General features: G+C 41.0%; 1 protein-coding gene across 1 annotated transcript in view; it reads left to right on the top strand.

Annotated features, from left to right (window-relative positions):
* The first annotated feature begins 217 nt into the window (after positions 1–217).
* The window catches only part of ap3b1a (adaptor related protein complex 3 subunit beta 1a), a 315493-nt gene continuing 300085 nt past the window's right edge, over positions 218–15625 (top strand). Inside the window, exon 1 of the mRNA XM_088000361.1 lies at positions 218–388. Within this exon, the coding sequence (XP_087856487.1) occupies positions 252–388 (137 nt within the window). The 5' untranslated portion in view covers positions 218–251. The remainder of the gene's footprint in view (positions 389–15625) is intronic.

Genomic DNA, 15625 nt, shown 5'->3' with positions numbered 1-15625 from the left:
CCACCAGTTGACCAGGGCGGCGGCGGCTCGAGGGCTGTGGGCAAGGGGCGTTTCCATGGCAGCCGCTGGATCACGTGACCTCGGTGTCAGCTGACCTCCCCCCCCCCCCACCCCCGGCCGGTCACATTTCCGGTGTCGTTCGAGTAGGGGCCGGCTGGCCGGCAGCGAGGAGTTTTGAACGTCAGACAAACTAAATTAACCCGTTTACAGCGCTGGTGCCCGGGATATAGTACGACAGCCCGAGGGCGAGTATGGCGACCAACAGCATATCCTACAACGACCAGGGCCTGGGAAGAGAATCGACCGAGTTGGGCCAAGAAGCCACGGCGGTGACTTCAGGAGGAGGGGCAGGAGCTGGGTTTCGGCTCTTCAGCGTAGACTACAAGAAGTAAGTTAAAGAGCCACTGTGCGCCCGATTTTACATACTCCTTCTGCTCCGTTCTCTGACTCAGGAACTCTTTCATGCTTTCAGACCTTGTTATGGAACATAGTTTTCGTGCAAGATCTTTTGGCAAACTTTTTCCTGGCGCTAATCAGTGCGCACAGGCGACTAAACCTTTCACTGTGAGCAAGTACTTGGTCCATTACATCCGTACTTTTTCCCAACTTTCGTTTTAGGTTGAAGTGCTGTAAAATATTGAGTGTGACCACTTTACAAGCTTTATCTGATGAGAGACTCTCAGTTGTGACAACCTCGAAGGAGGCCATTTGGCCTGTCGTGTTTGCATTACTTTCTGAATGAGCAGTTCACTTGAGGCTATTTCTTGCTATCTCGCTAAGACTATACAGCCTCTCCTTTCAGATGACAATCTACTTCACTTTTAGATGCTTCAGTTGAACTGTACCCTAGGACAATTTGTTTCAGATTGTTGACACTTCTTACAAAACTCTTTTCTTTCTCACTGTTACTACTTTTGCACTTTCAATCTGCACCCTATTGTTCCAGATCCTTCCAAAACTGGTATTTTATTTGCCCATTCTACCATGTCAAGCCACCTCATCTTAAACTCTCCTCTAATGGAAAGCAGTCCATGTAACTGAAGTTCTTCATTCCTGGAACCATTCTCATGAATGTTTTGTGTGTTCTTTCCAGTGACTTTCTCTCCTTTTCGTAAAGTGTTGTTATTGACCTGACCAAACCTCTTCAAATATATTCAAAATACCCTGGACCACAGACCCTAACTACTACTAATTTTAACGGCAAGTTAAAGATGTGTCCTGGATACAATTTGATTGGCCAAACCACCAGTCTTAAAGCAAAAAAGAATCACTTTATTCATACAGGAGGTCACGTTGCGGCTATACAGGATATTGGTTAGACCACCCTTGGAATATTGCATGCAATTCTGGTCTCTTTCCAATCAGAAAGATGTTGTGAAACTTGAAAGGTTTCAGAAATGATCTACAAGGATGTTGCCAGGGTTGGAGGATTTGAGCTATCGGGAGAAGCTGAACAGGCTGGGGCTGTTTTCCCTGGAGTGTCGGAGGCTGAGTGGTGACCTTTATAGAGGTTAATAAAATCATGAGGAGTATAGAACATAGAACAATATAGCACAGAACAGGCCCTTCGGCCCAGGATGTTGTGCCGAACATTTGTCCTGGCTTAAGCACCCATTCATGTACCTATCCAATTGCCGCTTAAAGGTCATCAAAGATTCTGACTCTACCACTCCCACAGGCAGCGCATTTCATGCCCCCACCACTCTCTGGGTAAAGAACCCACCCCTGACATCTCCCCTATACCTCTCACCCTTCACCTTAAATTTATGTCCCCTTGTAACACTCTGTTGTACCCGGGGAAAAAGTTTCTGACTGTCTACTCTATCTATTCCTCTGATCATCTTATAAACCTCTATCAAGTCACCCCTCATCCTTCACCGTTCCAATGAGAAAAGGCCTAGCACTGTCAACCTATCCTCGTACAACCTATTCTCCGTTCCAGGCAACATCCTGGTAAATCTTCTCTGCACCCTCTCCAAAGCTTCCACATCGTTCCTAAAGTGAGGCGACCAGAACTGCACACAGTACTCCAAATGTGGCCTAACCAAAATCCTGTACAGTTGCAACATCACTTCACGACTCTTGAATTCAATCCCTCTGCTAATGAACTCTAATACACCATAGGCCTTCTTACAAGCTCTATCCACCTGAGTGGCAACTTTCAAAGATCTACGAACATAGACCCCAAGGTCCCTCTGTTCCTCCACCTCACTAAGAACCCTACCGTTAACCCTGTATGGATAGGGTAAATAGGCAAAGTCTTTTCCCTTGGGGGGGGGGGTTCCAGAACTAGAAGGCATAGGTTTAGGGCGAGAGGGGAAAGATATAAAAGAGACCTAAGGGGCAACTTTTTCACACAGGGTGGTACGTGTATGGAATGAACTGCCAGAGGAAGTGGAGGAGGCTGGTACAATTGCAACATTGAAGATGCATTTGGGTGGGTATATGAATAGGAAGGGTTTGGAGGGATATGGGCCGGGTGCTGGCAGGTAGGACTAGATTGGGTTGGGATATCTGGTTGGGATGGACGGGTTGGACCGAAGGGTCTGTTTCCATGCTGTACATCTGACTCTATAAACTATAGTTAAAGTACACCAAAAGAGAGGTTTTTCTAATTTCTTCTAACTGTTGCAAAATGTAACAGTAATAGATTAACTGCTAAACAGAGACTGTACAAAATATAGTAAACACACCCTTGGCAAAGGTGAATTTAATAAAATAAGTTGTCTCGTGTAATTCAAGTAGCAGGAAGAGAGCCCCAGCTTTTACTTGTAACAGAGGGAGGAAAAACACCTTCAACATTCAGCAACTGTTACAGAATAATTTAATCTAAAAATCCTGGTTCTGTGGGAGCTTGACCCATCTCATTCAGGCTGCTGCTATTCCAAATTTAGATCACTTTGGGGTTTATGGGCTTTGAAGCAGACTGCTTGGCACCTCTGTCTCAACCTTCAAAAAAAGGGACTAAAGCCATAATATTGTCAGTGTTGAAACAAGTCAGCAGTGCTGTCAACCAGCACCTGCTCAGCCATTAGCTGCTTAATGATACCCTATTTGGGTTCTGCTAGGGCCACTCAGCTCCTGATCTCATTCCAACCTTGGTTCAAAGATGGACAAAGGTGCTGAATTCCAGAGGAAAGAGTTTGGCTGTTGACATCAAGGCCAAATTTGACCCCGTATGGGGCCAAGGGGCCCGAGCAAAACTGCAATCAATGGGAATCAGGAGATAAACTCTGCCTTTTAGTCCGAGGAAAGTTGTTGTTGGAAGTCAGTTATCTCCACTCCAGGATGTCTTTGTAGGAGTTCCTAAGGGTAGTATTCTAAGCCTAACTATCAGTTGCTTCATCAATGACCTTCCTTCCATCGTAAGGTCAGAAATGGGGATGTTTGCTGGTGATTGCACAATGTTCAGGACCAGTTGTGACTCCTACTGAAGCTGTACTACTCCTACTGAAGCTAGTCATGTTCAAATGTAACAAGACCTGGACAATATCCAGGCACTTGAGCAGCTCCAACACTGCTCGACAAGCTGAATCCAGGAAATCCAGGAAAAAAGCAGCCCACTTTACTGGTGCCGTTCAGTAGTAGCGATGTGTACTATCCACAAGGTGCAGTGCAAAAATTCACTAAAGATCCATAATAGCATCTTCCAAACCAGTCACCATTTCCATCTAGAAGGACAAGGGCAGCAGATACATGGGAATATTATTCCCTGCAAGTTCCCCTCTAGGCAAGTCACCACCTTAACTTGGAAATATGTCTTCATTTCTTCACTGTCACTGGGTCACAATCCTGAAATTCCCTGCCTAAGGACATTGTGGATCAATTTACAGCATATGGGATGCAGTGGTTTGAGAATGCAGTAAACACCATCTTTGAGGGCATCTAGGGACAGGCAGTAAATGCTGGCACAGCCAATGCTGCCCTCATCTGAGTAATTTCAAAAATAAATTGTGGGGCCAAGATGTGAGGCTCAGATTGAGATTATACAAGTTCATTGTCTCCTTCTGTGGAGAGAAGGCAGAGTTAACATTTCAAGTCCATAACTCTGCTTTCTCTCTACAGATGTTGCCAGACCTGCTGAGTTTTTCCAACGCACATCCCAGACTACCATGCAAACCAACTTTCCATCCATTGACTCCACTACATGCCTCAGTAAGGCAGCCAACATTAAAGACCCATCCCACCCCAGTTGTAATCACTTCCAACCACTGGTCAGGCAGAAGATACAAAAGCTTAACACACACACCAACAGGTTAAAGAGCTTCTTCCCTGCTGTTGTTAGGTTTTGGAATAGACCTCTCCAATTTCAAATCTAATGTTGATCTTGCTTTTTGTGTGCCACCTTTGCACTGTAACTTGACATTCCTCAATCTGTTCATCAATCTGTGATCTTCATATGCTATAATCTGCTTGTACTGCACGCAAAAGAGAACTTTTCACTGTGCTCAGGAACCCGTGACAATAAATCAAATCAAAATCAATTTCTATTTTTTCTGATTTAAAGTTTCTAATTTTTTTCAGCATAACTTCCTTACTTTCTTGCTCTTGTTCCTGATTAATAAAACTGAGGTTACTTTTTGCTTTATTAACTACTTTTTCAATCTGTAGAGCCACCTTCAATGACGTGCCCATGTACATGGAGTCCCCCGTTCCTGTGCTTCCTTCAGAATTGTATCCTCTTGTTTTTGCCGAAATGAATCATTTCATAGTCTTCGGTGCTGAACGTCAGCCTATTAAAATCATGTCTCTCAAACTTGATTGAGTTTTTCGAAGGAGTAACAATGAGGATTGATGAGGGCAGAGCGTTGAATGTGATTTATATGGACTTCACTAAGGCGTTCGACAAGGTTCCCCATGGGAAACTGGTTAGCGAGGTTAGATCTCTCGGAATACAGGGAGAGCTCGCCAGAACTGATTAGTTTGCTCTCGGATGTAGCCTGACCTGCTGTAGTCCAGGTTATTATAATATAGATATCAACGAGAGTGAAGTTCTTAAAATTCATCTCTGGGAAACTTCACTGCAAATATTCCAGCACCACTCTAATCTTGACTCTGATCTCCAACATCTGCAGTCCTCACTTTCGCCTAGTTTGTGTGCAGAATTGGCTCAAAGAAGACAGAGGGTGGTGGTGGAGGGTTGTTTTTAAGACTGGAGGCCTGTGACCAGGGAAGTGTCACAAGGATTCATGCTGGGTCCACTACTTTTAATCATTTTTATATAAATGGTTCGGGTGTCAACATAAGAGGTTTGCTGATGACACCAAAATTGGAGGTGTAGTGGACAGTGAAGAAGGTTACCTCAGATTACAGCAGGATATGGACCAGATGGGCTAATGAGCTGAGAAGTGGCAGATGGAGTTTAATTCAGATAAATGTGAGGTGCTGCATTTGGGAAAGTAAATCTTAGCAGGACCTATACACTTAATGGTAAGGTCCTAGGGAGTGTTGCTGAACGAAGAGACCTTGGAGTGCAGATTCATAGCTCCTTGAAAGTGGAGTCGCAAGTAGATAGGATAGGGAAACAGGTGTTTGGTGTGCTGTCCTTTACTGGTCAGTGTATTGAGTACAGGAGTTGGGAGGACATGTTGTGGCTGTACAGGACATTGGTTAGGCCACTATTGGAATATTGCGTGCAATTCTGGTCTCCTTCCTATCGGAAAGATGTTGTGAAACTTGAAAGGGTTCAGAAAAGATTTACAAGGATGTTGCCAGGATTTGAGCTATCGAGAAGGGTTGAATAGGCTGGGGCTGTTTTCCCTGGAGCGCGGAGGCTGAGGGGTGAACTTAGAGGTTTATAAAGTCATGAGGGGCATGGATAGGGTAAATAGACAAAGTCTTTTCCCTGGGGTCAGGGAGTCCAGAACTAGAGGCATAGGTTTAGGGTGAGAGGGGAAAGGTATAAAAGAGACCTAAGGAGCAACTTTTTCACGCAGAGGGTGGTACGTGTATGGAATGAGCTGCCAGAGGAAGTGGTGTAGGCTAGTACAATTGCAACATTTAAAAGGAACCTGGGTGGGTATATGAATAGGAAGGGTTTGGAGGGATGTAGACTGCGTGCTGGCAGGTGGGACTAGATTGGGTTGGCAAATCTGATTGGCATGGACAAGTTGGACCGAAGGGTCTGTTTCTGTGCTGTACCTCTCTATGACTCTATAACTAGAACCCTTCTGAAGTTTTATGTAACCCCCTCAGTTCAAATATTTCCAACTTTTATATCAATTGGAAATGTCAAAATTTCATCTGGTGCATCAAGGTCCAGGTTATTATAATATAGATATCAACGAGAGTGAAGTTCTTGAAATTCATATCTGGGAAACTTCACTGCAAATCTTCCTTTCTCTTTTGTCAGTCAGCCTATTTTATATCCATGTTTCTACTGTCCCTTTTATTTCATGAGTTCAAAGTCTTTTGTGTGGCACTTGATCAAATTATGACTGAGATAGGAATTGATTTGGAGATGCTGGTGTTGGGGTGTACAAATTTAAAAATCACACACCAGGTTATAGTCCAGCAGATTTAATTGGAAGCACACTAGCTTTCAGAGCACCGCTCCTTCATCAGGTGGTTGTGACAACCATTTGATGAAGGAGTGTTGCTACGAAAGCTAATGTGCTTCCAATTAAACCTGTTGGACTATAGCCTGGTGTTGTGATTTTTAATGAGATAGGAATTGAGTACCATCTGTTTCAAGTTTGACTAGTACTCAGGTTGCAATGTACATTTAATTATCTTACCCAGTTCCTGACGTGGCCAATTTAATGCTTTGTCTGCATTAGACCTGGAATAAAAAGATCCATCATCCAGATTTCTTTAATAAAGAGAATTATTAATTTATTGTTATGCAAATTATTCCATAGAGCTGCCAAACTGGTTAGCACAGTTTAGAGTGTGAAAGTATACAACTTTGTTCCTGGTAGATAATGCAAAGGAAGAATAAAAAACTAATTCGTTGTTCAATGACTCACTTTGGGGGAAAGCATCCTTGGCTATTGATAACTTATTTTCCCTTCAAGGAATAACTATCAACTGTTCAGATATCTGAAGTGCACACTAGTGCACACAAAACAGTCAATAGTCATATGCTGTTGGAGTGTGGTGCTGGAAAAGCACAGCCTGTCAGACAGCATGTGATGAGCAGGAGAGTCAACGTTTTGAGCATACGCTTTTCATCAGAAATTAGGGGGTGGCCAGAGGGGGATAGGTGGGGGAGGAAGGTAACTGGGAATGCAATAGGTAGATGGAAGTGGGGGATGATGGTGATAAGTCAGAAACGAGGGTGGAGCTGATAGGTGGGAAGGAAGATGGACAAGTAGGACAGTTCAAGAGGGCTGTGCCAAGTTGGGAGGTTGGATCTGGGGTAAGGTGTTGGGAGGGGAAATGAAGAAACTGGTGAAATTGGCATTGATCCCATGTGGTGGAGGGTTCCAAGGCAGAAGATGAGGCGTTGGTTGGCTAGAATTTGGAGATTAAGGAGGTTCAGTAACATTATTAACTACATGAAAACTGCAACCTATTCACTTGCTATAATGTACAATTATTAATAAAGAAATGTATTTTAAATGCAATAAATGACCAAAATTGGGGGAAAAACAATTAAAGCTAAGGTTGAATCTGAAAAGATTGCACACAAATGGCAGAGTTTAGCTTAATACTGAAAGGATGGATCATTGCTAGACAGTGATGGATAATGAGTTTTTGAGTATTGCTGCGATTGTTAAATTGTGACATTCCATTTTTGTTTGTGGACTTGTGTATAAAATGGTCAGTCATTGTATTCTGCTATATTTATCATGTAGTTGGCAAAGGGAAGAAGTAATGGTAAAGGGTATGTTATGATCAGATTTCCCTTTGAGCAGTACACGTAATTTTGATCAAGGTGTATGACTGACATTCGGGCCTTGGAAGCAGAGCACAGTGGAATTGTAATTCATTGCAAGGTATTCTCAGATATTAAAAAAGACTATACAAAGTAGACTTTCAATCAGAAGACTTCACCAATAATCTGTAGATTTATGAAAAATAAAATGGGAAATAATATTTCGAGTGTAAATATGATAGAATAAGGGCATACCAGTTCAAGCCAATAAAAGAAAATGTTTAGGATTGATGTCAAGAAGTTGCTGTTGTGGAGCAGTTAGAATCTACAGTTGGCTTGTTTCAGATAATAGTGAAAGCATTTTAGTAGTTTGAATAGAAAGTTTTGAAATTGTCAGGAATTATCTGAAAAGCCTTTTCTCATCCATGTGGATCTTGTGAATTTCTTTTTTTCCAGCAGTTGGATCATGATATATCATGGCTGTGGATTGAGGCTATGGGAAAGCAAGGGAAAAAGAGCAAAAATAATTTTCTATTTTTTCTGACTCGTCATTTCACACGTCATCTCCTTCACTTGTGCCATCTCCACTCCAATATATACCTTTGAGTTTTATATAGTTGCTCGAAGGAATAAATGATATTTTATGATGGCTCAGATCTAAAAATAGTAAGTTTAGACTCCAGGTAGTTACAACATTTGTCAAATGGATGAGCTAGCATTGCTGCTTTGTTAGGACACTGTTTTTCCCCACTGTGCCGTTTCGCATTGCTTTCACATCGATGAAGTAATTCTGTGGCGTTCCCTAACGACTTGTCTGCTCCAGATTATGTGCAGTAGACGTTGTGCAATGTTCCTTGTCAGATGTCTGGGAAACTGTTTTGACAGAAAGCAGTGGAGAGTGACCAGAACATTTTCAACAATTGGCACTCTGCAGCAGACCTGTGCACTGTTTCATTCCTTGGTTCAGATGAAAACAGCTCAGTCCAGGTCTTTGGGAAGATATTAGATGCTAATGACATTTTGGTGTTTAATAATACTTTTTTACTTCTGCCACTTGAACATAATGCCTTTCCTGAAGAGCAATTAACAAGGTTCAGACTGTCACAGGTGAATTGCTGAGAGCACCTTCTGAATGCTTTTCATGTTAATCATAACACTTTTTTTGTTTTGTAAAAATATTTGGCTTGTTAGTTCTCATGAATTGCAATTGAAAAGGATTTCTATTTGTTGGGCTGTGTACATGCAAAAATCTCTTTTAACTCAGACACATACATAGACAATTAGACCAGAGTTGAGTGGCAAGACCTCATAATTCTTGTATGACTATACATTTAAAATGCCTTAATACCAACACATTAAATTAATTGCAAGTACTTGGTTGATTCGTGGTCCACTTTCAGTCTGTCTGCCAATACTGTACGACAACATAAGCTTGTATTGCTCTTTGCACTGAGTTCCCAGTTTTGCTGCTGTTCTGCGAAGAGAGAATAGCATAAAGTCCAAGAATTTCTAACGCATATAGATAAAAGAAAATCACGCTTTATTGTGAGATCGCACGCAAACACTGATTAAAGTGGCATTGGTTGAGTTAATATGGGAGGGGAACAGCCTCTTTGAATATGAAAGGAATAGGTTTCACCAACCTACGGTCTATCTTGATGTGAATTCTACTGCATGTAAAAATATTTCTGACTTGGTATCAATTAAGAGTATTCTGCCTCAGGTTTACAATTCATTCTGAGTCAGTGTTTTTGTTTCCACTGCCTTGTTGTGTGCGAGACTGGCAAACCAGGTCTGTTTCCATAGCTTGCTTTTTCCTGGAAAAGGTTGCTAGCTTGTTGCCAGGGACTGTGTAGCTTGAAGGGCTTGGTTCTGCATCAAGCATGGCTGACCAGGAGACTGTCCACTTTTAGAATTAGAATTTGGTTCTATTGTCATGTGCACTCAAATACAGAGATGCAAGAATACAGTGAAATATACCATTCTGTGGTGCCGTCTTAAGTAAAAAGGTACCTGGGTACAACATCTTGGGTATAAAGTAAAATACAGTTTTGCATTACTGTCCTTAAGTGCTTAGCTATGGGCCTGCATCTGGGTTGTTCCACCCTGAATGCTGAGGCTATTAACAGTACAAGTCTCTTCACTGTTCCTCTGCCGTAGAACCATGGCACCATTCTTTGGCGCCATCTTTCCTCTACCATCGATTATCATCACTGTGAGACTGCATTGGGTTCACCACGGCAATTCAGCTATCGCTGAAGCTACTGGGTGCTCACCACAAACTATTAAGTGCTTGCTATATGTGTATTATATATAACTATAAACTGTTTGGCTATGTTATGGACCTACCATCCATTGACATCAAATTCTGGAATTTAACCTGAATCTAAAGCTCCTGGCTGAGGCAGGGATGCTATCCACTGTGCTGCAAGATTTCTCTGTATTCCTAGTTTTGTTGATCAGAATCTCGATTGAACTTTTGGTTTGTTTGTAAGTTGGGTCTCGATTTTTGTGTTATTTGAAATTTTTTTAAAAAATGTGCATTGTGTATCGGTCATACTTAATGTTTTAGTCGTTACTCTTCAGAACCATTAGAAGGATTACAGCTTATTTGTTCCCTGGCATTACTTCAAATGCTGATAGTCCAGTTTGTTTTTATTTAATAATTTGGGTTTTCTCTTTAAGATTCTTGGGCATATGCATTACTTTTGTTGTGGAATGCCATGTTTAATTTTTAATTGAGATTAAGTCTATACAATTGAGATTTATTCATTTTAAATGAGCATGAGAATTTAAATGAATGTATTACCTAAATGGGAGCTAATGTAGAGTCGTGAACATTAAAGAAATTGAATGCAGCACTTAATGCAAGGTATGGATGTAGGATAGTTTCAGTTGATGTCTGGTCTATAGAGGGTAATGTGGGAAGTTGGCCAGAAGTTCACTGGAGATAGCAATAGTGCTGCAGACCCAGCTTGTATTCCAAGCCAAGCAATTTCAACGCACACAAGGCGTAGCTGCTCAACTTGGGTCTGCAGTAGGTGGTGAGGAACCAACAAGAGGGGAAAACTTGGCCCCCTCACCAATGCATCTGTCCATGACCGAAGGAGTCACCACTGCCCAGTCATTGTGGAGACTGTAAATACAGTGTCTTTTTTAATTTTGGATGAACATGAGAAAAGAAAGGTTTTAAAAGCCAAGGATTGCTGCTTGTTTTGAAAACACTCACTGTAAATACCATAGCTGCTTGTTGGAGCAGTGGTTGAAGTCTGTTGTAATGAACTCGAGCCGAAGGATTATGTACAGATGGAGCTTTCATTGGTACTAATACCTGATTGGTATATGGTTAGTGACCAGTTATTGATAACAAAGGCCTCCTTGCTGCCGACTGGCATTAATTGTGTGGTAATTAAACAGTTTGGGGCTGTGAACAGAAATGTCAGACTTTCACCAGCTCAGCCACTCTCTTGCTGTCTGCAGAAAATGCCACTTTAAGCTTGAAGCAAATCAGTTTATTTATCGCCCAGCAGTTGCTGTAAGCTGTCTTTTTATTGATAAGTCAAAGACCTTGTCAGCCAGCCTCGGTGCCTCCTACAAACTGATGAAAGCCTCTGGCGAAGGAAGACTGAGAAGCAGCTTTCTAACTAGCACAGGAATGTCAGCAACCTTGGTGAACAGAAGCCACTCACTGGCTTTGCCTCCATCCACTGCACCTGTGTTTTTATTGTTTGGGAGAATGTGGAGTTTATAAACCGTTCGAGTTAAAGTCAATTTGTGTTATATTGATTCTTAATTGTTAATCTGTTGCTGGATTCTAATAATTGTACTGAATGATAATGTTTGTTCAGAACAGAAACCTGAACTCTTTTATCAATCTGGGTCTGAAAGTCAGGTAAATTGGGGAATTTTTGTGTAATTTTACAAATCTTTAGTAAGATTTGATATCTCGTGCACTACCCCAGTTAGGTGTAACAAGATGTAAATCCTATATTCACACTGTCAATACTTGTCATTGTGTGGTATGGCGCATTCACTATGCTAAATGTTCTACTTTGACAAACTCCAATGGGCATCCATGAGGCACTGTGGTCCATTCAGCAAAATCACACTCAAACACAATTTGTAACCTCATTGTACAGCACATTCCCATTCTATCATCATTGTCGTCATGTCAGGGCATCAACCGTGGCTCAATGAGGAATGCGGGGGGCGGGGCATGCCAAGGACGTAACCGAATAATCGTGTGTTTCACTGGTGTTATTACAAAAGTGCGTACCAAATAGTGCAAGTAGCAGGTGACTGACAGAGGTAAGCAGTTCTGAAATCCGTACGCTCTGCAGTCATGTCACATTCAGTTATGAATGGTGGTGGACAATTAAACAACTTGAAGAGGAGGTGAAGAAGTTGAAGGTGTGGACTGTACCTTTTGAGAGAGTGAATGCTGTTCGGAACTCAGAGCTCAGAAGAGCAATCTCTGTAATGAAAAATTGAAGGTATGTGACATTTGTCCATGAAATGGATACCTGAGTTGGTTGCTGTTTGGACAACAATTTGAATTTAACCAATCAATTTAAATAATGCCCCAGGATACTAAAACTCAATCGAGTTTGAATTTGTTTCTGCCAACATCGAACCAATGAGATGATCCAATGTTGGGGAATTAAAAAAGGCAGGCATTCTGGAAATCAGAGCAACTGCCATTGAGAGACCCAAGAGAGTACGAAACACTCCAACAAAGGTACCTTTTCAAATGAAACTAGGGAATTACTTGCTGCAGGATTCCTCATTTCTGACCTGTTCTTGTTGCCACAGCATTTGTATGGTTCATCAATAAAAACAAAGATGACCCAGAGAGATCTTAAGCCGGAAAAAGAAAGACACTGAAGACGACAGCCGCTGTATGGCTTTGACATGAAGTTGATGTAATTTTAATAAGTTTTATTGGAAGAGTATATGGTTATAGAGTTGGAGGCAGGTAATGAGCAGTTAAGAGCAAGGGGGGCATAGAGTTGTGATTAGTTGTTTGATGTTTACTTTTAGGGTTAAAGAATAAATTATTTTCTTTTAAGTAATGGAATTTGGGAGTTCTGTCGCTCATTTTAGCAGATTACAAGGTGAGGTGAGCTTTTCAGTGTTTAATTAAGAGGTTCACTGCCATGTCGTAACACGAGTATCCTAATTCTTAATGGGTAAGCTCAACACATCAATGCAAAAGAGGAGGCCAATGCATTGGTGGCAATCAACTCAAATGCTGAGTGGATGATCCATCTCAGCCTTTTCCAGGGGTTCCCAGCATCTCTTGCTTGCCAGTTTTCAGCCAATTCAGGCTGGGGGCAAAGGCTACAGGACCTGACAACATTCTGGCAATAATACTGAAGACTGTGTTCTTGAACATTCATCATCTCTAGCCAAGTTGTTCCATCTACATTACTGTCCTTTACCAACTCTTTATATTGATATCCAGTTCCAATAAAACACTTAGTAAAATTGCTCCGATATGATCCGTATACACACTTACAGCCCCAGCATAAAAAGTGACTTATAATTCCAAGTCAAGGTGGGTTTTGACTCAGATTTACAGTAGGTAGTCTTCCCATATGTATGTTGCCTATATCCTTCTGACTGATAGAGATCATGGGTTTGAAACGTCATGTTGAAGAAATCTTGGTGAGTTACTACATTTTGTAGATTTTACATTCTGCTGCTAGTACTACTGTATTGGTAATGAAGGGATAGCGATGGATGAAGTACTTAGTCAAATGGGCTGCTTTGTCTTGGCTGGTGTCAACCTTCAAATATTGTTGGAGCAGCACCTATTTGTGCAGCTGGGAAGTATTCCATTACATGGCAGACTTAGGCCTTGGAGATGGACAAACCTTTGGGAGATGGGAAGGGAATTACTTGCTGCAGGATTCCTCATTTCTGACCTGTTCTTGTTGCCACAGCATTTGTATGGTTCATCCAGTTTCTGGTTGTCATTGTATTCTTCTTTTGCATGAGATACTAGGTTTGAAGAAAATTGGCCCCCTTTGTGGAAGATCTATACAAATATATAAATGCTTTAAATGTTGCATCAACTTGACTATTAAAATGCTCACCTCCAGGAAGTAATAAAACACTGGACTTATGGATTTCATATCTGGTTTTCTTTGCTTCCAGGAAGGTTAAAATATCTGACTGGTTAATAGGTTTAATTTTTAAAGTTTGTTATTATCTGTCCTTTGTCATTCAATTGACAATAGTCTGCAGCTGAAGACAATTGAAGAATAAGAAAGATATCATCTGACCTAGATCAACTACGTCAAGACTATTTTGGTGCAACTAATGTGTATTGTTATTTATCTTTCATGAGTAATCATTCTAAGCTAGTGCAGCTCACTTCTTTTCCCCAATTCCAGTCATCTCCCCTGGTTTTAAATGACTTATCCAATTTATTCTTTAATGTTAACCTGATTTCTACTAGCATTAACTTTGGAGGCATATTCCGAAGTGTCTCAAATTTCTGGTAAGAGAATTTCAGTTCCAAATTTCTTGCATGTAACCTTTTTAATACCATTTTATCCTCTTATTTTGTATATTCCTATCTACTCTGTTCCATTCCTTCATAAATTTTAAATACTGCTATTAAACCACTGCTCAATCTTGCTTCTAATGCCAGTAAACTTGAGGCTTGCTTGCATGTTAACATGTAGGTAATTTCTTGCCTGTTTTCATGAGATGGAGGGATTTAGTTGCCAAATGTGCAATTGAGTTATGATTTCATGCATTTTTTAATGACTGTAGTTAATAGCTCTTATTTTGTTAATGTGGGTGGTTTTGTTTTTGAATATTACTGGCTTTTTGAAAAATCTTTTTATAATATCCGTGATAACCTTACATTGGTTGTGTAGTTTAATAACTAACTGTAAATTTCAATTTAGCCACTAGATGGTGCCAATTCATCACAATTTTCAGGTGAACGTCTAAAAACATTTTTATTTAAAATTAGATTTTTTGATATTACAACAAATACAAAAAACAAATCAAAGCAGTACAAAGAACAAAAAACAAGCTGTACTTGTACAAATGTATAAATCTATATATAAAAACCCAACTAAATACATGAATAATAACTAATAACTAACACCTAATAAATAATAAGACGGCTCATGGAGGCAAAAGGTTAGCTCTTGACCATCAAGAGCAGTAATTTACATATTCATACGTTTGCAGTGCCCCCTTTTGATATTGGATTCATATAAAGCACAATCGTTACGGTTATATAAAAGCCCTTGTGTGGCAGTTAAGTCTCTGTCCAGGTAGTCCAAAAAGAGCTGCCATATCTTAGAAGTTCTCAGTTTTGTGGTGCAGCATACTTGTAAGAAAATGCAAAGGGATGTGCTCCATAACTATCTTGTGCCAACCTGACAAATCCAGAGGATTTTCAGGCACCCAGTCTAACAGAATATTCTTTCTTGCACCAAAAGTAAGGACGTTGAAAAGTTTTTATCTTGTGTGCATCTTCAGGGAGCACACTGGACAGGCCAAGAAGAGGAGAAACTGGGTCCATCTCTACCCTTGTCCCCAAGGTCCCCTCTGCACTTATCACAGCGCTCCAGTATGCCCAGAGTTTGAAGCAGGACCGGAGGCTTTAAGCAAGAGTGCCCGTACTCGCTTTGCACTTGCGACATGTTGAAGGTACTCCAGGTTTAAATCTTAATAAACTACCCGGAGCCAAGTGAACCCTATGGGCAATCTTCAACCGTAAAGCATGGGTCCTGTTGCAAATTGAGATCTTCCTAGCGTTTTCCCAAATATTTTCCCATG

This window comes from Chiloscyllium plagiosum, unplaced genomic scaffold, assembly GCF_037043375.1.
Source record: "Chiloscyllium plagiosum isolate Xiang-an unplaced genomic scaffold, Cpla_swu_hap1 HiC_scaffold_2, whole genome shotgun sequence".
NCBI classification, from domain to species: Eukaryota; Metazoa; Chordata; class Chondrichthyes; order Orectolobiformes; family Hemiscylliidae; genus Chiloscyllium; species Chiloscyllium plagiosum.
Note: the sequence above shows the minus strand (reverse complement) of the source record. Positions and strands in the feature narration are given on the sequence as shown.